The sequence below is a fragment of the Cladophialophora psammophila genome, assembly GCF_000585535.1.
Source record: "Cladophialophora psammophila CBS 110553 chromosome Unknown aczJe-supercont1.3, whole genome shotgun sequence".
Lineage (NCBI taxonomy): Eukaryota > Fungi > Ascomycota > Eurotiomycetes > Chaetothyriales > Herpotrichiellaceae > Cladophialophora > Cladophialophora psammophila.
In genome coordinates, this window is record NW_006912924.1 from 751,007 (window position 1) to 773,156 (window position 22,150).

At 52.8% G+C, this 22,150-nt stretch overlaps 8 protein-coding genes across 8 annotated transcripts; 2 read left to right on the forward strand and 6 right to left on the reverse strand.

Annotated features, from left to right (window-relative positions):
- Positions 1-591: 591 nt before the first annotated feature.
- A1O5_02459 (uncharacterized protein) lies at positions 592-3,177 on the reverse strand (the record flags this gene model as incomplete). Its single annotated transcript, XM_007743075.1, has 2 exons — positions 592-1,914; positions 1,966-3,177. The coding sequence occupies 2 exons, from the start codon at positions 3,175-3,177 to the stop codon at positions 592-594; spliced, it is 2,535 nt and encodes an 844-aa protein (XP_007741265.1).
- A 1,366-nt stretch (positions 3,178-4,543) lies between these two features.
- Positions 4,544-6,130, reverse strand: A1O5_02460 (uncharacterized protein; the record flags this gene model as incomplete). Its single annotated transcript, XM_007743076.1, has 1 exon — positions 4,544-6,130. The coding sequence occupies one exon, from the start codon at positions 6,128-6,130 to the stop codon at positions 4,544-4,546; it is 1,587 nt and encodes a 528-aa protein (XP_007741266.1).
- Positions 6,131-8,029: 1,899 nt separating this feature from the next.
- Positions 8,030-8,752, reverse strand: A1O5_02461 (uncharacterized protein; the record flags this gene model as incomplete). Its single annotated transcript, XM_007743077.1, has 2 exons — positions 8,030-8,324; positions 8,391-8,752. The coding sequence occupies 2 exons, from the start codon at positions 8,750-8,752 to the stop codon at positions 8,030-8,032; spliced, it is 657 nt and encodes a 218-aa protein (XP_007741267.1).
- A 488-nt stretch (positions 8,753-9,240) lies between these two features.
- Positions 9,241-10,579, reverse strand: A1O5_02462 (uncharacterized protein; the record flags this gene model as incomplete). The annotated part of the gene is made up of 2 exons (XM_007743078.1): positions 9,241-10,451; positions 10,546-10,579. The coding sequence occupies 2 exons, from the start codon at positions 10,577-10,579 to the stop codon at positions 9,241-9,243; spliced, it is 1,245 nt and encodes a 414-aa protein (XP_007741268.1).
- A 902-nt stretch (positions 10,580-11,481) lies between these two features.
- Positions 11,482-13,311, reverse strand: A1O5_02463 (uncharacterized protein; the record flags this gene model as incomplete). The annotated part of the gene is made up of 1 exon (XM_007743079.1): positions 11,482-13,311. The coding sequence occupies one exon, from the start codon at positions 13,309-13,311 to the stop codon at positions 11,482-11,484; it is 1,830 nt and encodes a 609-aa protein (XP_007741269.1).
- Positions 13,312-16,303: 2,992 nt separating this feature from the next.
- A1O5_02464 (uncharacterized protein) lies at positions 16,304-16,969 on the forward strand (the record flags this gene model as incomplete). The annotated part of the gene is made up of 4 exons (XM_007743080.1): positions 16,304-16,323; positions 16,388-16,460; positions 16,509-16,615; positions 16,669-16,969. The coding sequence occupies 4 exons, from the start codon at positions 16,304-16,306 to the stop codon at positions 16,967-16,969; spliced, it is 501 nt and encodes a 166-aa protein (XP_007741270.1).
- Positions 16,970-17,131: 162 nt separating this feature from the next.
- On the reverse strand, positions 17,132-17,817 carry A1O5_02465 (uncharacterized protein; the record flags this gene model as incomplete). Its single annotated transcript, XM_007743081.1, has 3 exons — positions 17,132-17,504; positions 17,553-17,650; positions 17,713-17,817. The coding sequence occupies 3 exons, from the start codon at positions 17,815-17,817 to the stop codon at positions 17,132-17,134; spliced, it is 576 nt and encodes a 191-aa protein (XP_007741271.1).
- A 1,680-nt stretch (positions 17,818-19,497) lies between these two features.
- On the forward strand, positions 19,498-20,509 carry A1O5_02466 (uncharacterized protein; the record flags this gene model as incomplete). Its single annotated transcript, XM_007743082.1, has 2 exons — positions 19,498-19,538; positions 19,618-20,509. 2 exons carry the CDS (start codon positions 19,498-19,500, stop codon positions 20,507-20,509), a joined length of 933 nt encoding a protein of 310 aa, XP_007741272.1.
- Between the last annotated feature and the right edge of the window lie 1,641 nt (positions 20,510-22,150).

The window sequence follows — 22,150 nt, forward strand, 5'->3', positions numbered from 1 at the left end:
GATTTTGTTGATTAACTAGAAGAAGAGTCATAAGGAGAAGGAGAAGAAGATCAAGATCAAGAAGGGATAAGAGACGTCTGTTTTTGGGGAGGACGATTTGGATTTGAGAATTTGCCTTTGGACGACAGCCCCTGGACTTTTGAAACCTTTTTTTTTTTTTTTTTTTTTTTTCAATTTGTCCCTTTCCATTCTCATTCTTTTCATTGTGTTTCGTTTTGATCTTTGCTTAGGTTTCATTCATGCCCCTCTTCCTGTTCCCGTCCCTTGATCCTGTTCTATGACCGTCGGCCGCGAGGAAAGGAAAGAAATCAAAAAAGTCGCTGCCAATCAATGCCAGCTGGACTCCCTTTCTGTAGACCTCTCCTTGAACCATGTATGTAAGAAAGAAAGAAAGGCTCACAGTCATCTTCCCTCCGCTCGACTTGCGTGTATGAGCTAGATAGTTCCTCCTCTATGTATTCTGGATCCAACAAGAACTTTCCGTTGGCTCTCCCTTTTTCTATACAAAGGGGGTGTGTGTCACATACATGTACCCTGCTCTCTGCAGGCAGGCATGGGACATAATAAGTAAATCTCGAAACTTTTGACCTTTTAGACCTTCGGCAGCAAGACTCTCTTTCCATTACCCTGCCCATTCCCGCCCGGCATGCTGCCACTCCCACCTGCGCTTGCCGCGGCAGCAGCGGCATTCCGACTCGCTATCGTCTGGTTCACAAATGTCATGGGAATCTTGGTCTGTTGGCCTACAACTTGCATGGTAGGACCACCGCCACCGCCAGGCATCCCACCGATAACTGCGCCTGCACTCATGCCTGCGCCTACACTAGCGGTAGTGACAGCGCTGTTAGCGACTATTCCAGAACTTACCGGACTAGCCGGCGGTGGACCGTATTGTTGTGTCGGTGCCGGTCCAGGGGCGGCTTGATGTTGGTATGGCTGTTGAGGAGGTTGGAAGATGAATTGTTGTGGACCATTTTGTAGCGGAGAGCCGACAGAGTTGTGACGGGGGTAGGCATGTTGATGAAGACCGGGTCGGGAATTGTGCCGGAAGACATTGATATTGGTCGATGAGCGATGCGAAGAGACGGGTTTTGGTGGTGCAGGAGCGATCGGTTGGCCGGGACCGCTTGAAATCAAGCGGGGTGGGAGAAAAGAAGCAGGTCCAACTGGCGGTGCAGGTAAAGGGCTTGGAGGCGGAGGAGTGGCAACGTGGACGCCTGCTGCCCGTCCGTTGTTCAGGGGAGGGTATTTCGCTCGTCGGCCACGGCTCCTTGAGTCTGGTCGAATCACTTGATATGATGGTTGCGGTGCTGCTGGCGGTACGGGAGGTGGTACTTGGCCAGGAAGTGGAGAGAAATCCAAAGCTTGTCTCGGGAAGACATCTCCTGGGGCAAGAGGCATGTAGATGTACTGACGTTCGGGGTGTTGTTGTGCAACCCAGTCAGAAACGTCCGCTAGCGCCGACAGCGCGTACGAGCTAGTGTCCGCCACGTCGAGAGGCCTTGGGATAAGGTAACCCTTGATATTCTCGAGTTCCTTGATCGCTTCCAGGGAAAGAGCATCCATGGTCTGTGATTTCTTTCGAAGTTGCTCGGTTCGCCATTCATTGTTTCGCTGTTCCATTTGCTTCAATAAGGGACCAATAACATCCTCATTGAGCACTTGTTGGCGGGCTTGTTCGTCGTAAGATTCTAGCTGTTGCTTGAAGGGCTTTTCGTCCATGATTTTTCTGGACGAGTACCCGCGTGGTTGAGTATTTGGCTCGGGAAGTTCGTGATAATGTGGGAAGTAATCCATATCGGAGCCGGATTCGGTGTGGGTGTCGTCGTGAGCGGCGCGGTAAGCTCGCTCGAAGAGTATGATGTCTCCTTCTGCGCCGGCAAGATGCTCTCTGCGGGCTTCGGTGACGCGGTTCTGTCCCGTGTCAGATTTAAGCCTTGAGACAGAGTCTACACGTGGAATTACCTCGAATTGCGCTTCAATGACTTCTTTCTCTTGCTGCAGTCGCTGCATTTCATGCTCGAGCTGGGTGCGGTATCGCGTTTGGGCGAGGTCTTGCACATCTCGCATGGTGGACTCGAGTTCTTCCACGACGCCGTCATACTCTGGGACGTGTCTGTGGGCCTTTGGCTTCCTGGCAATTTTGGAAATGTCTCGGCTTGAGAGTTGTTCGAGGATGTCAATCTGCTGAGCGCCCACCGTGCTGAAAAATCGTTTTAATTCCAGCTGCCTCGCTTTGAGTATGGAGATCTCGAGTTTTTCGTCCTGCGTCAGTGGTCGTCTTCGATTTGGAGGTTCCGGACTTTCGCCATTTCCGCGACCAGCTCTACCTCTTGACTTGCCTTTCCCACGTCCACCTCCACTTGCATGGGCACCTCCACGGCCGCCACGGCCGCCGCCTCTGCCCGGCTTCCGAGGAGAGCGGGACTCTGGAGTGTCGCCATTCTCTGCTGGACGGTAGCGAGTGGTGGCATCATTTGCGTAGTATGTTGGATTCTTCGCATCGTATTCTGGCCAGAACTCCTTATCTTTGTACTCCTGGAAGCTGATGTCTTCCTTGGCCGCAATTTTCTCCTCGGCAGGTCGCGAGGTGCATTTACAGTTTGGCACCGTCTCAGGGGCGTTTGAAGATGCTTCGTGAGATTCCCCTGCCGAACCATTAGGCTGCTTTGTTTGATGAGATGGTGAAGAGGTTCGGTTCCCAGCATGGCTAGGATCATGGCCGACCGCGACGGTGTCAGACCTGGCAATACGGGAGCTTCGTCTTAGTGCCGTGGCCGATTCTGGCGGACCAGCCGGCGGTGAGGTTGGCGGAGGGCCACTATTAGTGATGGTAACAGTTCCATCACTATCTGGAACTGTCATCCGGGTCGTCCGCTGGCGTGCAGTGGCGCTAATAGCCAGAGTCGCTGCAGCTGAAGTCTGTCGTGCACGGCGCTTAGTCTTTGGCAAATTCTCGGCATCATCTGAGCCTGAATCGGCCGTCTTTCGTTTTCGAGATTTTGGACACTTTGGCGGAGTGGACGGTGGTGTTGACAGGGGGGATGATGATGCTGATGACAGCGATGAACCTACTGTAGAGGCGTCGGTTGGTTCTGGGGTTATTTTTGCGGCGCGACTTCTGGTCTCCATATGGAAGCTAACTGACGGCCGACGACCGGTCGCTTTGGCAACCATTTTGCTGCCGATGAAGTCAGTTGACTATCATGCATCTTTGGAGAAGAGAAAATATTTATTTGAGCTGCAATGGTGAGGGAGTGCAGGAACTGGAGGAGACGGAGAAATAGTTTGGTGGGCGAAATGCCCCCATCAGACGACCTCGGTCAGACGACGATAACGCACATAGGACCCAACCAAGAATCTGAGGGATTGAGACTTACTTGGTACGATTCCGCAGATGGAATCGCCTCGTCGCACCTGAGCGGAGAGAAGACTTGACGATTGAAGCGCAAAGCCGCTTTTCAGCTGCTGTCGCAGGGGGATGAGAAGAGCGGCGGGCCCTTCGACCGGGGCGGAGCAGCTGGTGCGGCGACGGCCCTCGCTCTGCGGGATGAGATAGTAGGTGAGATAAGTAGCGTAGGCAGACCTGAAGGACCTTCGCTGAGATGTGAGACTGAGAAGCGGTGGTTGCGGTGGAAGGAAGCTGCTGGAAGCATTCGGGAGATGAGGTATTAGTGGCCACAGACAGGGATGAAGTAAAAGGCGACTGGGCGACAATGGCATCCCGGGCCCAGGGCTGAATAGACGGGCAGAGATCGAAATCCATAGTGTCGGGCTGCCAGTGAAGGAATGGATGATTGGATCAACAGGGCGATGAATAGGGCAGGGAAGAGATTGAACGGGGTGTGGTATTATTCTGGTGACTTGTGAGCCTGACACTCCAGCGTCCAGCGACCAGAGTTTGGCGGATCGAAGTGAGAAGCATTTTGCTCGCTTTTGCCAGCAGTGGCCATCGCTCTAACCGTAAAGGAACTAGACAACGCCTAGTGAGCCACTAGACTGTTTGCGGCTAGCCCATAGAGCCTACCATTCCCGGCCAGCCAGTGCCTGCCAGTGGCCGAAAGGAGCAAACTGCCTCGCTCCCTGTCTGACAGGACATTTAACCGCCTTGAAAACGGGAGGAGACATGTCAGACCATGCCGCTTAAAACTCTGCCTACCGCCGGTACGAGGTATAATAGACAAGTACAGTGTGGTTCGTCTCTCTCTCCCGGATCGTGCCGCCGAATTCCGCCTCCAAGAGGTGTCTTGAGCCTTCCTGGTGCCTCCCTTCTGCCCGCCGATCCATCCAATAACATAGAGCATCAATAGAGCATCAAAAAACCCCTCCATATCCATCAGTGCCATTAACCATGCTTCCTCTCATAACGCAAGTGGGTATCTGTGGGCCCTCGTTGCTATTAATCCTCCAAACAATCAATCAGTGTGCGCCAACTTCGCCCTAATCATGCAGCTTTCGTCACATTCAAAATAAAAGGCGCGCTGCCAGTAGCCGCGACAGGAAAGAAAGTCAAAGGAAGTAAACCCGACAACCAAGCCATGTCTCATATCATGACTTGGCTCACTCGACTGCCCGTCGACACCTGGGACCTGGGTCGATCCTTCTTGACGCTCTTCCGCTTTCCATAGCCCACCAAGCTCGTCCGTGAACTCGCCGATAGCACGAATCCAGGGAGAATCGGTGGCAAGTCCGCATCGTCCACAATCGACGGACCAGGGCTCCCAAGTGATGGACTGCCCAACGTAGGGCTATCCGGCAAGAACTGTTCCACGCTCTCCGTCTCGGACTCGTCCACGCTACTGGGCACAGCCTTCAAATGTCCCGACGCCGGATGCGAGTTGCTCCGCAGCCTGGCGAGCGTCCGAGGCGTAATGGTAGTGTTTGCCACGGGCGACGCCGTGACCACTGTGCTGGCAATGGCAATCGGAGGTGGTCGAGGGCTGTTTGGTCGGAATAGCGGATGTATCAGCTCTTCCTCCATGGGGACGTCAACCTTGCCCGGTTTAGAGGGTGGTGGTGGTGGTGGTAGTAGTAGTGGTAATGGCTTGCCTACATGTGACGAACTAGGTCGAGACGTGGGACAAGACGTAGGTCGGGAAAAATTGACTGGGCTGGATGGTGGTGAGGATCTTGGCTGTCGCGGGGACGAGCTCCAGCCAAAGGCCGTAGTAGTATCAGACGATGCGGCATGCGGCGGTGAACTCGAGGTAGGAGAGCGTGGCTCGGGGAGGAAGGGACCATCTAGCGCATTTGCAGGTGATTCAGGTCGACTGCCCGGTATCGTCTCCAAGCCTCCGCGAACGACCGGCGGTGATGAATGAATGACGACGCGCATCTCTTGATGAACGGATGACGTGTCCCAACCGTCGAAGGCGCTATCTATGAACATGGCCTCGCCGGCTGGAAACGGCAAACATTCAAACGAGGATCGACTGGAGCGTCGCGCCAGTTTCGTCCTTAACGATCCCGTTCCCACTTTCGTGGCCGACGATCGGCGTGTCGAAGACTCTCCTCTAGAGACCGGGGTGCGTGGCGGTGAGTTGAGTGTCAGTTCTTGCGAGGCGAACGATCGATCCGTCTGTTGAGTGTTGGGCCTCTTAATAGTGGACACGGATGGTGCTCTGAGGCCAAAGCCCAAATCGAGTCCGCTGGCCCTTGCTGTCTTCAAGGCATTCTTGGTCCACGAGGCGAGGAGAAAATACAACCCTAATTGCACAAGAGCGGAAATCGCCCACGTAGCGAACCATATTCCAAGCAACGTGGCGAGAGAGGTACGCAATATCTTTGTCGGAAGGTCGCTTCGCCTTACAGCCAGCCATACCAGCGTGATTCCAGAGATGATAGCATTGACTGCTGCCGAAATCACCCCGCCGTGAACGAGTGCCCATGATTTTGGCTGAGATCCCTGCGCCTGACTGTGCGGCTTCCTCACATACAACGTGCCAAAATAAGCCAGACTTGCGAGATTGATCAGGCTAAGAACGAAGGCGACATAGAGTAGATCTCGAAGGCCTGAGAGAATCGGAGCGCTCGTGATGTTTGTTGCAAAAATGATATTGAGCACACTGCCCACGATACCCAGGATACCCGCCAGGCCCGCGACCGCTGATATCCTGACATGTCTCTCCATAAGATCGTGTAACACGATGCTGCGTGGATAGTAATCTTGGTCGGTCAACTGTGATATGGGCTTTTAAAGTGAAATTTGTTGCCCACGATTCCCTTGATACGAGGTTTAAGGTTGACATCCAGATGGCCAAAGAAGAGAAAGACGCTGATGGATGGGATAGTCAAGAAAGATGGGTTGAACTGGCGCCTCAGTTGACTGGGAGAGATATGAAGAGTGAACAACGACGGGCTGAGGGTGTTGACCTCTGAAGCAGCAGAAAAGTCCGGGGGTCTAGGCTCAAATGGGATGTTCCTTGTTCGCGTTCAGCCCTCTCCGGGCCTGCCCTTGGTGAGACAAGACATATATGACTGAACGAGCCTGACAATGAGGGGTTCAGAGCGACACACGCGCTCTCGAAAAGGTCAATCAAGGCGGGGCAGATGTAGGAGTTGGTGGAGATTCCGAAATTATCATATGCGGATGCATGCGATTTCGAGTAATAAGATGTAAACAAAGCATGGAGGCCAACTGGAGGGAAAGACAAAAAACCGGAGAATCGTTCTGCAACAGCCATAACGGAAGCGGCGACACAGCGAAGCAGTAGCACACTCCGTATGAGTATACTTTTTTCGTGCACGCGTCCCAGCGTCTGGTATACCCACAACATCAACTAGCCTCAAGCCTTGTACCGGGGAGGAAAGTTTTGGCGCGTCATGTTCGTGGAAAGTCTGGGGGGGGGGGGGGGTGTCTGGTTCGCGCCAACAAGGGTTCGTCGGAGCATGAAGCCGCAGAAAAGACACGGAGCAGGGAAGGGCGGAAGCTGCGGCAAGTTCGAGCGACAGCACCAGAGGATTGGTTCTTGACGAGCAGAAGCGACGAAACCAGAAGGCCGCGAGTACCGAGGTGGGCTTGTACGCGAAGGTGTTGTGGCTGTTGTGGTTGTGGGTGGCGGACATGCAATCTCGTTATCAAACTTTATTTCCATGGAGGGCAGCAGGGCCAATTTGCGCGCCCCTCCCAAGCATCAGTCTTCTCCCACAAACAAACAGACACAACGGGATAGCCTGGATGTCATCCGGGGGCAGCTGCAGATCTCTGCCCATCGGAGCTCGCCGTTGGTGATAGCTGAACGTGGCAACAAGGAACCCCTGGCACCGAATGCCCAGGTAGGTTTGAAGGACTGCACTCGCCTGTTGTTTTTGCAAATTGGTGCGCCAGAGCTGTTCGCTCCACCAGCAGCCATAAAGGTCCAGTCGCTCGAGTCTCGGACAGAGCCATTTTGGCTTGGCGGCTCAAATGGGACCTGTTACGTTGGCATCATTGCCAGTTGGTGAATCGTGGGGATATTCTGTACTGGGTACGAGGTATATCATCGGTATACAACATTGAAGAGCGACGGAAAATGTTCGCTTCGTGCTGGATATCTGAGCTTGGCGCAGGTGCCGACTATGATTGGACAGCCTCTCTCGATTGCCGAAGACACCAAAAAAGACACCAAGAACACACCGGATATTGACAATATCTGAACCGTTGTGACATTGGCCAGTCATCTGCTCCCCTTGACTTGCCGGGTTTTGGTTGGAAAAAGTGTCTCATCCATCTAGACCCTTTCGAGATCCCAAACCAGATCGATCTCAGCACTCCTGGCTCCAACTTGTGATTTTCCTCCGAGAATGACCTGCATTCCCCGTCCGCCCATCACCGCCCCAAGTCGTTGCATCGTGAATCCCTGAGCCTTCAAAAGGGGCTGTCACCGCATCTTCCCATTTCGCTGCGACACACGCACGTTGTAAGTACTGGTACTTTTGGCTCGCGTGAGACCAGACGCCAGACCAGGCCAACTCCACACTCCTCCAGCGCGCCTACGCTAGGTCCAGTAACCATCCCCACCGCCTTTCCAATCATGGTTGAGATGCAACACTATCTTGTTGCAGCGACCTCTTGTTCCATTTGCCACACCTCGTCTCTCAACCCATGGAAGCCACTCGGTTCGTCTGTGCGCATTGCCTCAACGCTTCCTTCAATATCCTTGACGGCGCATTCGAGGCCGGCTAGCAGCCGCTCAATTTCACCACGTTGCCCCTGGATTGTATCCCCCATTGCCGCATTTTCTTGCTGCGCCTTCTGTAATTTCGCATTCAAGTCGTCGGTTGCTTCTTGCAGATAGGGCGTGAAGTGAGCCGTGTACAATTCGTTTGCGGATAAAGTGTGCAATCTATTGCTTCTGGTCAGTTGTGCGATGAAGAGAAGGGCCAAGTCGCGAAAAACGAGGCTTGCTCACGGTCTCTCCGGCATTTCGCCTTCCACGGCGCGGTTCTTTCTCCTTCTGGCCTCGTCAATCATGCTGTCCCATTGATTCAGGCCCGAGATGACCTGTCTTTCTTCCAGGATCTTCTCGAAATCGCGCATGCATTCTTCCTCCAACCGCGTGTTCAGTTGTCTCCAGACTCCTTCGAGCGCAGTCGGACAGTATTTCGCGGGCGTTGCGAAACACGAACTGAAGTTCGCGTACGAGTTTGCCTTGAGAGACGACGACAGAGCGCCAGCAAAGACCTTTTGCAGAGCTGCGGCGCGAGGACCTGGTGTAGACGCGACAGGTGCTTCTGGTGCAGGCGAGGGTGAGGCGGAGGCTCGCGGGGCCATCCTGGTATCTGATGGGATAATTTTCCCTGTTAAGCGTCGCTGATGGGAGACAATTGATTTTACCGAAAGTGGTTCAGAAGCATTGTGTGTCAGTGTGGTAACTGACACCAAGTATTCATCGTGACTGGGAGCACGATTAAATCGCATTGAGTTTGCTCGGATCTGGCCGCCTCGCTGTATCCTCGATATAAACATGCCAAGACACACTGACGTCATTCGACACCACCCCTAGATGTTATACCAAAGTAGGTTGTGGCCTGTTGGGCTTGCTGGGACCTGGTGTGACCTCTTCTTATAACCACATTCTCTCTTGCTCTCTTTTCTTCCCTTTGGAGATAATTACCAGCGTGAACCTGCTTTCATTATACCACATAATACTGGGTATAGTCTGACCTCTCGTGTTCAATCTGGAATCTCCCGTAATCCTCGCCAAAAGGGTCTCTAACTACGCGTTGCTTTCGTTGCAATTTTTGGCGTCACTCGGTGATTTAGTGGCCATGCCCATCACCGTCCAAACCCCTCATTATGTCCACCGCTTGAGCAATGGCCCTGGCCAACTCCGTCCCTTTCTCCCAGATATCATTATGTTGCCCTTTCAGTTCGGAAACCTTGCAATTGATCGCTGATCCACCACCAAAGACCTTCTCCATTGCCTCGACCTGCTTCCAATCCACCCACCCATCGTCCTTTGAATGCCCAATGACCAATGCTCTTTTCTTCTTGCCAGCAGCCGCCCAGATGTCGACATAGTCGTTCACATCATACCTCGCCGGGCTGGCGAGCACATCGTCAGCCTCATTGGGTATGGCATTCCTTGTCAACCCGATATAGTCGGTGAATGATTCATGAAGTAGCGGAAAATCATAAATCCCGGAAACACCGAGCACAGCCATAGGTGGTTCGATCTTTGGCAATTTAGATGGACCTGCGTGTGAAAATGATCGTTGTGCCGCAATGGTACTCAGCACGGCCATTGTGGCGCCCACACTGTGTCCAACGAGCAGATACCGCTCTCCAAAGCCAAATTTGGTCTGTAGGTGTGCTATGGCAGTGAGTATGTCGTGGATATGGTCTGGCCATTTGGCGTTGCGGAGTTCGTACGCCGGTGTTTTGGAAGGATCTTGAGGCGACTTGTCCGGATGAGGTGAGAGACGGTAGTTCAACAACGCATATCCCGCAACGTAAGGCGTAACAGCTGGCACATGCTCGTCATGTTTGAAAGGGTTATGGTGGTGATCCGTCTTCCCAGATACTAAATGGTCGAGAGCTGGGTAGAAAGATGAAGACGTGACCGTCGGATCACGAAAGTATCCACCATGGACGAAAACAATCCAGTACTTCTTCCCGCTGGGATCGGCAAGGTGCGAATGGTCGAGTTCCGGAACATACAACTCGTAGGACTGAAGGATGTTGTCTAGCGCGTATTGATGCCGCGTAATGTCATGGTGGATCTTCTCCGAGATGTGCGGCGGCAGGCGCTCCTCTTGTCCGCTGGATCTTGGAAGTTCAGTCCCGGCTGCCGTGTGGATGGGGAAACTGTGCGCCGCCAGGCTGGGATGAGCAGACCGCGATTGATGGTAAGAAGTGTGCTGCTCCTTATAATGCGTTGGGCTGTGGTGTTTGACCCGCTGTTGAGGTTCTTTGGTCTTCGGAGAAAGATACGCTGCGCCCGAGTACTTTTGTTGCGAAGCTTCCAATGCTGATGTCTCGTATTCAGCGAAGGGATCCAGAACAGACGAATCAGGCACAGCGGGGAACAGAAGCAAATTAAGAACATGTCGATGTTGACATACCTTGGTCTTGGAGATAGCGAATGACTTTCTTCATTGTTCACTTCCTGATACCCTGCAAAGCCGGTGCACGCCTTATCTGCCAACCGCTCTTACGCCTTCTAAAAGACAGAGGCAGTTCTTGCCCGGGAAGGCTCCAGTCAGAGTCTGACTTGATAGACGTGAGTAACAAGACTATCGCATAAGAGAATTCCTCCCGAGGTCGGTCGTTCTGCGCCGTTTCGCTATCTCCAGTAATATCCAGCACACTGTCTGTCCCTGGGCGCAATTGAGCTGATATGCTCCGCGGAGCTCGGATACGATAAGGGTGTGTCAATTGCTCGGGTAAAATTCACGGGAGTGGCAAGGCGTTCTGGAGGGAAGGGGCGGAAGGAGGATGATCTGATCGCTCAAGGTTGAATTTGCAGCGGTAACGGTCGGCAAGCTGAACAAAGGGTTTATGGAGGTTCAGGATCTCACGAAGCTGCTCTTACAATCCCCCGCAGTTACCAAGGCTGGGCAAGGCTTCCGGTGCTTCCTGATCAGGACGTGATTACTCACACCAAACCCCCCAAACCACAAACCACCACCTTCATTCTGCGCGCCCTTTCCGAGGTGCGACGTTCAATTAGAAATCCGGATCACAAATTGCCCCGGCCCAGCATATACGCGATCCATGAATGATCCCATGGCGTCCCAGGTACGGCTGCTGTTTCCAAATCTTGGACGTGGTCGCCGTTCTCTACACGGGGGAGAGCCGCCTCGTATCAAGCGACGACGCAGGATGGCCTTGCCCATGGGTAAGCATTTGGCGTGAAGATACTCAACTGACTGTTTTGGGGGCGGAGGTCAGCGGAATGGGGTCGCAGACTCTGGGGTTGCATCAAATCATTACATCTGTCTCCGTCCTTTCTCACGATCCAATGTCCTCCTTCGTCTTTGCCTACTTATATGCCCTGATCAATATAGAACATGTCGCCGAGAGAACCCCGAGAATCCGTCGGTGAGATCCTGAGGCACATGACAATTCGGTTTAGACAACTCCTGGCCGTCATGGAACATGTAACTGTTCATTGGTATTACATCGTGCATATCCCGGCTGCCGAATGAGTCGTTAGCACGGTGACGATCTACAGCACTGCCGACCAAAGATTCGCGCTGGTCGCCACCTACGTCTCGTAAAGGCTTTTCGACTTCGACCTTGGACAGATCGCTCTCTCGGTCGACCATGGCTGCCGATGCCGATTGCGCCAACTCAGCGCCGAATCGCAACAGTTTTGTGTCAAACTCGTCCAACTCGCCGGAGGAAGGAGCAATAGTTTGGAGTGCCTCGGTTTCGTTCATGAAGTTGCCGGCGATAGCTGGCCTTCCTGGCGGCGGAACTTCAGACTGCGCAACATCAGCGGCATATCCTTGTAACTCAAGATTGCCGTCTGCATAAAGCGAGAGTTCACCGTCGCCAACCCGATCTCGTGAGTGGTGGACCCCGCAAGATGACCCTGGCTTTTCCACAAAGCCCTTCCAGAAAGGCCGAGGGTAAAAGGTAGGGCTATCAAGGTGTTCCAAGGCCGCAGATGTGTACGATGCCATTCGATTAAGATCCTGCTTATCACTGCCTGGGTGCCTCAGCGCTCGCCTGTTGTTCGAGGGCTGCACACCCGGAAGATCAGGCCTCATATTGTTGCAATCCTTTGGGCAAGGCGAGTCCTCTCGCGACGGATGTATAGACGTCTGCAAATGATTGGTTGATGCGTTGACATTGTGCACAGTTGCAATATCACGCCGAATTCCCTCATCGCCAGCTAGGTTCGAGTCGGCCTGCGCAGCTAGCTTCTTCAAATCATTCAACGAGTAATATCTCTTTCTTCTGTGAGTAAATTCCTCGACGCCGTGCAGGAGTGCATCAGTTGTAAACCCTTCCAGAAAAGTATTGGCGACGGAGCTCGTCAGACGAATCTTTGAAGGGGCAATCAGGCGGTGGGCTTCGTGAAGACGTGCGTTTTCTGATTTGTTTGACCGTGTGACTGCACTCAATTGCCGGTATGTCAACGGTGGTGCTCGCTTCTGCGGTGGGGAGACTGAACATGAGACGTAGGAGTCAGTCGAAGGCGGGTTTCGCAAACATTTCCCTTCATCCCTCCACCCTGTTGGTCGAGAAAAGAACTCTGATATCTCTTGGTTTGGCGATTTGCGACCTTTCTTTCTCTGATTTTGTTCTTTCAATTTTGCAAAGCGCGCATCGTCATCCTGTCTCTTTCTTTTGAGGAATGCCATTTCCGAGAAGGTTAGATCTGGCAACCCCTTCTTGCCCACGTCGGTTGAAGATTTTGCTTTGGCCAGAAAGCCGGGCCCGGAATTGGAGTTCAGGGTCAATCTTTCGATGGCCACGTTTGGTGCTTGAAATTCGTGGTTCAGCAGAGTTGCCGACTTTTTCTTGATCCTTCCTTTGGACTCCCGTTCGTTCGGAGGCTTCTTAGATGCATCCTTGTATTCGTATCTGTCTGGTTTGGTTTTGTGCCTTAGCTTCCTGGCATAGTTCTCGCTCGCATCCTGGAAACTGTGGTCTTCAAACTTCTTCGTCCTGTGTTCCCCCTGCATAAACCTGGGGCTGTCAGATGGTGGGCCGAGCTCAGCCGGATTATTTGCCCTTCTCTTACAACGGGCCTTCTCCCCTGCACTTCTGTGCTGGCCGTCGTAAGTTTCTTTACCTTGGTTTGAGCGCATAGGTTCTGAGGTCGGCTCTTGAGTCCGGCGGGTTTCTGTTACGCTCGATGTTAGCGGTGTTGCCATTCTAGCCCACTGCATCTAAAGCTTTCCTTTACGCTTCTCCCTGTAACATGACGTAGTCGCGTCTGTGTCTCTCTCTTTGAAGCCAGCCGAGTCTTGCTCCACATTTGAGAGCCATCTGTACACGAGTTCGGAGATACCAGGCGCTGGCTGTTGAAGTGAAGACATCTGTTTTGAGATACCAACTCGCCTTCATTTTTCATGGAGATGACCGCACAGATAGACTGCAATTGCACAGAGACAAAGGGGGAAGCTGAACTTCAGGCATGGAAATGTATAGAAGGTGCAACGGCAGAGAACACTCGCCTTCTAGGGAAAGCGCGATCATTACATGCTGATCAGAATTGTGAAGACCCCGAATGCTTTTGAAAGCGTAAAATCCCGATGTCCTTTGCAAGACACCCACAAGCGAATTGTTCTGTTTCCTTCATTTTGGTCGGAGACATACCGACGGTTAAGGCTGGGGCGAAAAGGAGGCCAAATGTGGATCACAGGCACTCGTAGGGCTGACTGCAGATCATTTCTGCAGGACCCCAGTCAAGCTTACAGGCGATAACCTTCTCATCTTGCAGTTCTTCATGCACAAAGAAATGTACCAGGCGACCACTGCCACTATAGAGATTTCCGCGCAACGAGACCGACGAGAGCTGGGTGGTTGTGCGCGCCCTGTGCTCGGGCAGCTCGTTCTTGGGACTTTTTAAAGCACTTGTTCCAATTCCCTGTAATGATCAGTGGCCAAAAAAACCGGTAAACGTGATGTCACCCAACATAGATTCAGGTCGGGTAATCATTTCTAGGTCATCGGAGAGCGACACAGGCAGAAGAGAAGTCGGTGAGAATGGATTCGATGTCGTTAGAATCTGTGGTCGGTTTTGGGGGGATTCGAATATGCCCCAAGCACAGGCGTAGTGAGCAGTGGAGCCTAGGGGCATTTCTTTTCTGGGAGGGATCCCAGACGCAGCTCTGGTCGATAGAGAGGTTGTTTTTAGGCAGCGGTTTAGTCCATATTCGAGGATTTCGTGCTTTTTGCTAGGCTCTGTGGTGATGGTGGAGCTGTCTTGCTGTCCAGTGTCGAGGCCTCGGAGAAGACTTGGAGCTCGGGAAAAGAGTGTCAAGAGGGTAGCCAAGCTGCTGCTCCCTTTTTGAGAGTTTTGTCTTGCTTAATCCAGGCACTCTAGTGTCGGCGTTGTGCTCATTTTTGACTTTGGCTGCAGGTTGATGAGGCGTTGCGAGGGTCGCTAGAGCATGTTTGCTGTTAGTCTCATGCGGCGGCCTTTCGTCGAGTCAAGCTCCCACCACACAGACCTCTCACCCCGCCTGGTAGCCCGGAATCAAGGCACTGGTGGCACTGATGAGGATTCAACTCCCCATCCACACACAACCATCCATCCGCCCTCAGTTGGCACGCCCGCTTCTCCTCTCTCTCTTCGTGGCTCTCCAACCAGACCCAGATGGAAGTCCTCTATAAAGTTTGGATCCTTAGCTTCGCAGGCCTGCACCAACCTTCATCTCTTCGTCCTGAGTCAGTCCAGTCTACCATCTCTGGCGCATCCACTTACATTTAGACCGTTACCTCTTCCGCCAAATGCTCAGAGGCGATGACCCATCCACCCCATCCAGCAAATGGTTGTCGCACAAAGGAACCCAAAGTGTCCTCGAGTACCCTCACCTCGGCCGTCTTATCCTGAAGACCTATCCGGGAGGCGGGGTATTTTGTTGCTGGAGTTTGCCAGTAGGAGTCTCTGATAAGGACATGAGGTCCAACTCCCCCAGTAAAATGCGCCCAATAATGCGAGGAGGTCCTTGGCCCCGTTGGCTTGTCCCGTTGATCGAGCTCGTTCAATCCTGTTGCAGCCCTACCTTGCTCGGGTGCAATCAGCGGTCAAGGTCGTGGCGCCCGAACATCACCTGCCTCTTTCTGAGACGGGCTTCCCCCATTACACCATTGTGCTGACTGTTGCCTGCAGTCCAACGTCGCCTAACGAGTCATTTTCAGGACCTGCTTGTCTTCTCTGAAAGCCGGACATAAAAGCTGGCGCTGACCTTGCTATCCTGTTTCTCGGCCTTCATCACAGACCATTTTGCCTCGAGTGTTTGAAGTATCTCTTACCAGAGGGTCCGAGCAGATAGACTTTCGGCCAATAAGGCTGACATGAGTTTTGGCAAGTGATAGAGACCTGCTATATCGTAACTCCCACCAACAACTTTTCTACCGAAGAGGCTGCCGCAGCGCTGGGAGATCTCCTGTTGGGTAGGCCCACTCTTAGCCGTGCTGCCAACGGCTTTTGCGTCCACCGTATCAGCAGCACCTCGACACCTCCATAGTATTGAACGATCTCTCAACCTTCCTGACATCACCCTATCACAAGGATTTTGCAGTGCACCAGACGTAGGGGTTGCGAACTCCACCCTTGTTTTTGCTTGGATCCGGAAGCCTTCGTGCATCGAACTTTCAAGAAGTCATCTTCGCGTCAAAGGCGTCGGAACGCGGTTGGTATTCGTCACAGAGAATCGGTGCCAACGTCCCGTTCGCGCGGAAACAAGTTCTGGCTCCTTCGGAGAGTCGAATGCCGCTATACTCCCCAGTTGTTGACCACATATAAGGGAAGCGGTTTGCTTTTCCCACGTGGAACCTCAGAAACCCGCTGATCACAAGTTATGGCATCTTGCCCGCTTTGCGGAACCCACTCATCTTCCTTTGTCATCGTTTCACCCGGCGTCCAAAGGCACAAGAAATCGTGATATTGATGCTAGACTGTTGTTGATTGGGGCCGAACTGCAGACGCTCTAATTGATAGATTGCATGAACCGCTGCATATTCTCGACCAATGAAATCTTCATGACAACCCAAACCTGACTATTGTTTCTTCTTCAATATCCGTGACTTTGTGCGGTGAGTTTTGGGTATCTCAGACCGCTCCCGGGGCTTACTTTGAAGGGGGCCGAAAGTACTTTGCGACAGTACCATATCTGGCAGTGGCCAATTGACTGCACTATGGCAAAGCTCTTCATTGGGTATGTGCCCGAAGTCTTACAAATGTAGCTCTCAAGGCGAAAATTGACGTGGTCTTTCCAACAGAGGTCTTGCCTGGCACACTACCGACGAAACATTATACGAAGGTTTCCAGCAATTCGGCAAGGTGGAGGAGGCGGTAATGGTTGTGTCGACGACTTGTGACTGGGTGGCTGATGTCGTTCAGGTTGTCGTCAAAGACCGCGACACAAATCGCAGCAGGGGTTTTGGATTTGTGCGCTTTGCGACCAAGGCGGAAGCCGATGAGGCTCTTCAGAAAATGAACAACACCCAGTGAGGCGAGAGGGCGACATCCACAGCGCTTCAGAAACTGACTCCTTGAACAGATTCGACGGTCGCCTGATTCGAGTAGATCATGCCCAGGACAACAGGCAGAGCGGGCCCAGTCGCGGTGGTGGCTTTGCCGGAAGAGGTGGATACACAATGCCCATGGCACCGGGTGGTTATCAACAGCCTGGGACCCAACCACGAAACCCCAACCCGCAGGGCTTCGGCCGTGGTGCAGCGTATCCTGCTCAGTATGGGCAGTATAATCCGCAATACCAACAACCAGGAAGCCCGTATGGTGGAGGCCAGCAGCAAGGAGGCAACAACCCCTACGGCCAGCAGGGGCCACATCGACAATAGACCAAGAAGTTCGGGGATAATAACTTAATTGCGCAAAGATACCCACCGAGTCCGTCCACTGCTTGAACCGAGCTGTCAGTCGAAGACGGCACCGTTGACTTCCAATCGAAGGGTTGAGACCGAACCAGCAGAGTTAACCAAGAATGTCCATACCACAAGCAATCATACTTCCTTCTCTATCTCCTCTTGCTCCTCAGTACTGTTGACTTTTCGCAAGGTATTGTCAAGCGCAACTGGGCGGCGCGGAACTCTAAAAGGTGGAATAAGAGCTCGAACTCGTCGGGCGAGATCTGTGATATGTTCATCGTGGCTGTCTGGACTCAGTTCCTTCAGGGCCTGTTCGAGATGGAGAAGATATTCTCTGTTCTCCCCACTTGGACCAATACTGGTATTGATCGTTTCTGCAATTTCATGCGGCGGCAAAGCTCCCAAAAATTGAGGATTGTCAGGCATACCAATGTAGACCAGGCAATGAAGATCTGCAAGCGAAGTGTCCGCTGGGTGAAAGGGAGTGTATTGGATACTGTATCCATTTCTGCTCAGAGGTCAACCACACAGTCCCAGAGTCGCTAGGGCGGCATACATTTCACGAATATCCAGGTACTCCTGGACCTCTTTCGCTTTCGAGGGTATGATATGATAGGCGACACCCCACACGACGTCTCCTTCCGTATGACGTTGCTGATTGGTGTCAGTCCAACACAATGGGAGCATGAACACGAGGATTGAGGCGCATGTCGTACAGAGTCGTCGAGCGTTTCCCAAAAGGATCTTTCAATCAACGTGACCACTCTTCCCGGAGCGCCAGGGGTCCCACGGTGATCCTCGCTGGTCAGTCTGCTCAGCATTGTGAGCCGACTGGCCTGCACGAGACACTTACCTTGCCTAGGTGACGAACTTTGTTAGCAAATGGTTGACTTGTCCTAGGCCATCGCCATGCCTCCTACCTGCCAGAAACGACGAACATAACCTTTGATATACCCTGGAATTCGCTGGTCTATTTCCCATGAGCTCTGATGTTCACTGACGCTGAGACGAGCTCTCGATTCCTACCGAAATGTGGAGGAGGTTTCCAGATTAGGCTCCTGTCGACTCAGGGCATTGAATCAGTGGTTGGACGATGATTATGCAGCTGGTTAGGGTCCAACTCACCCATAGCCAAAGAGCCAGAACTCCTGCGTACGAAGTGGACTCATGCTCGGAGGGTGACGTATGCGGCTTGGGAGATGAGATTGAATCGGGCTTCGAAGGAGCAGATATCACTGAGGCGTCGGTCGGAAGGAGATGAAAATGTCGAATCTAGGCGTGGTGAAAGCACGGTGATTCCTGGTATCAAAGTCAATAGGAGTAGTATGTAAGCAGAGCAGAAAGGAGCTGCATAGATATATCGACTAACTCGACTAAGGAGAAGGCCGTCTGGAGATGGAAAAGAGAGCCATGGATGATGAATTCATTTGCATCACTGGTTGCTGCCGGGAGGATCACAGGCGGCTTCCGCTGCCTAACGAGGCCACCCTAGTGGGACAGGCGAAGAGGAAGTCGCAGAGCCACGCCCCCCCAGTGAGCTTCCGGCGACCAGCGCGCCCACTAATTAGTTAAGCAGCCTAACGAACCCCTAATACGGCCCTATGGATGCCTACAAAAGAACAGCCCGGAGGGGCTACTAGACTTCACCAGGCTAAACTTCAGGCCATCAACTCGAGCTGCTAGGGTGGCTACGGGTCTCTCCCGCCGCCTGAAGCCAGCTGGCAGATCTCATGCACACTAATTCAAGCTTGCAGAGTCAAGTCTGAGCAGAAGCAATCCAAGCTTACTATTATGTATGTCCTGCTTTGTGGCCTCAACACGGTGACTGTACTCGGACAAAGAAGACGGCAAAGAAGCCGACTGACCAGGGGAAGATTCAATTCCGAGGGGACACGGAAAAGACCAGGCACCATCACACAAGATAGCGGGAGAGCGGAGCGACGCCTATCGCAATTGAAGATTGATGTTAGTCATAAGTTAGTCATTGGGGATGGGATAGCAAAAGAGCCCCTCGTATCTTGCATGGACAGCTACAGTATGTACAAGTATGTATTGTGGAAACAGATCCGATGAGAAGTGGGATTCCCCGATCTTTGGTCAGGGGTCGAGTCTGGACGACACCATATTTACAGCCTCACCAGCCTTGCGATAAGCCGCCGAGCGCAATTTTACTCGCAGGCTGCCGAGGCGAGGCTCTTACCATGGAAGGTACTGTAGGTGTACTACCTCGTCCCTAGTAATATGAGAAGGCTTGGGGGAACTGCGCCCAGAAGCCCGCGCCCCCCAAAAAGCCACCGTTTGCCTGCGCCCACCTCTCACCACAGTTTCCCACCTGAGCCTCCAGGAACAGTCATCATGCAAACAATCACTTTACCAAGCATCGGCTCTGCTATCAGCCTCATCATGACCAAACATGGATCTCTGCCTTTCTCAAACAATGCGTAAACTTCGCTCTCTTCTCCATTAATCAGACGTTTTATTTCTGTCGGTCCACATCCCTAATGGCATACAACAAAGCCTTCAATCCCGATGCCTTGCCTGCGTACGGACGCACAACCCCTCCCCCGCCTGACTTTCAGATGGAAGAAGGAACACACTCACTGACTACTTGTTAATGACAGTCACGCAGAGCCCGAGCAGGCTGCGCAAGCTCTCAGTCAACTTGAAGCAAATCGCAAACCCTTCCGTCCTAATCCAAACCAACCACCACCCTTGAATTCAATCTCCCAGCAGCCTGCGTCAGCTGGTGGCCGTCGTCCGTCCCCTGCGGGAATCCCCCAAAATCCCTATCGACCGCCTCCTGTCCAGACAAACCCACAGCAACAACGCCCTATACACAATCAACCTTATGGAGACAACCAGTATTCTCGCTTACAATCGCCCCCTCCAATGAGCTACGGCTATGGGATACGACCCCAGGTTGATCCTGCCAATGTGCGACATCAATATCCGGCAAGGACGCCTGCGCCTCAAGATCCTGACACGGTTGATTTGCAGCCTCTTTTCCGTGCTGCAAATGCATCGGGGACTGGTTCACTCACGACAACAGAGCTGGGTTCGGCCTTGGTGAATGCCGACTTCACGCCTTTTGATAGTCGAACCATCACTTCGTTGATGCGCATGTTCACCAACTCCCCTCCAAACCAGCCTCAAGGTCCGACCATCACCTACCAAGAATTTGAAAATCTTTGGCGCTTCCTCGCCGCCTGGCGCACCCTGTTCGAGAAATTCGATGAGGATAGGAGCGGCCGGGTATCGTTGGCAGAGTTCTCCAAGGCTCTGACGGCATTTGGCTATCGGCTGTCTCCGCCTTTCGTCAACATTCTGTACAACACGTTCAATGATCGAAGTCCCATCCAGAACCAAGGCATGAGCTTTGATCTATTTGTGCAATCTTGCATCAGTCTGAAAAGGATGACAGACGTCTTTAAGAAATACGACGATGACCGGGACGGTTATGTCACGATGAGCTTTGAAGAATTTCTAACCGAGATTCTGCGATTACGGGACTAATCTGAGGGCGGGTCGGGTCTTAATCTGCATATTGATAATCTTGGCCTTCGAGGGTGAGAACTCACATTGGATAGAGTGTCCCTGAATGCTCTGGAATCTGTCTGACCTGGGCGACTCGAAGGACTCATAGTGGAGTCTGCGTCTTTGTATGCAAGCCACTGCAGGTGGCGTCCACTGTCTTTGTTCCTTTCCACAAAGGCACTATTGCAACGATCCAGACCTGGTTCTCAGAATATTGGGTCATGTAGCGAATGCACATTACCCCAGGGAATTTCCCAAACAAGGCTAGGAGTTAGGCACGATGGAAGGAAACGAGCTTCTGTCCAACGAGTATTCGTATGTCTTGGAGTCGCCAACTGCGGCCGGCAAAAATGGCCGGTAAGGGATCGGCGAGGCGACCCCGTGCATCGTCATGAGACAAGCCCACCCTTGAACACACATGGGTTGACTACAGTACAAGTACGTCCTCGCGAGACACGGGCTCCGATCACAACTCCTGGCTGCCTGGCTCGATGGTTAAAATCTAAGATCCGGCGGTCAAAGTGCGAAGTCCACCTGGCTTGAACCTAAACAGCTCTGCTTCGCCACGTGGAATTCTGTAGCGAAGTCTTCGAACATTCTTTGCGGAAAGGCATCTGATAATTCATCTTCTCGGATTTCCTCGCTCTTGCAGTCCGCTCTTATCGATAATGTTGCAGAAACCGGAACGACAGAGGGACTTGGCTTGTCCAGCTCCTCGATATCAGGCAAATTCTACATGAGTATGGGCTCCGGTGCTCAGCCCACCGGCCTCTAAAAGGGAAGCGGGAAGTTTGGGGAACGGATAGTCGATGGAGTCCCCCGACTTTGCCGATTTTCCACATTAACCGCCGGCGATCGCAATTGACAAAAAGGGTCAATGTGAGACAGAAGCTTGGTACAGAGTGACTGGCGTGATGAGCGACAAATGGGACATTTGCAAAGACTCAGTAATCCAAGGTCACCGCATTGGGTTGCTCCCTTGGACGGCATCGCGTATTCGGCCGACTCGATAAGTCCCTCCGCGCCCAAGCGATCTGTACCCCCGTTAGATATCGTCGATGGAGAATGGCTGTGGGCTGCCACTGGTGGGCGCTAGAACGTTTGCTCCTGCAGACACCAGGCACATGCGGCACTTGCACTGGATACCTAGAACTGGCCTAGTGAGGCGCAGGTCGTTTGGGCAAAACGGAGGCGGAAACTTCCCACGGTTGCAGAAAGAGCCCAGGTCAAAACTCCCTGGGGAGGAGACAAGGATGCGAGCTCTGCAGAACCTCTGATCTCGCCTGCGTGTCGATCGTTAACGTAGGTGTAGAGTAATGCAATAGAAGTGAGTGCCTTGAGTGCGACATGGATGACCGGAGGCTTCTGAGACACAGCAACAGGCACATCCTTAACGACGATCGTCGTTGACTGTCCTCTTCGACTCGAACTGTGGGCGACGATGGCCCCGAGGGGGGCGTGACGGTGGTAACGGCTTTAGTGATGGAGGGGCGGGTTCCTTTATTCGTAGGCTCGTAGCTGGTGGTGCGCCGCCGAATTCTCACCAATTGACACCGGTGCCACTAATACTCCGGGCAGTGAGCCATCGAAAGCGCCTCGGCGGGAAGTAGCCATGCATGC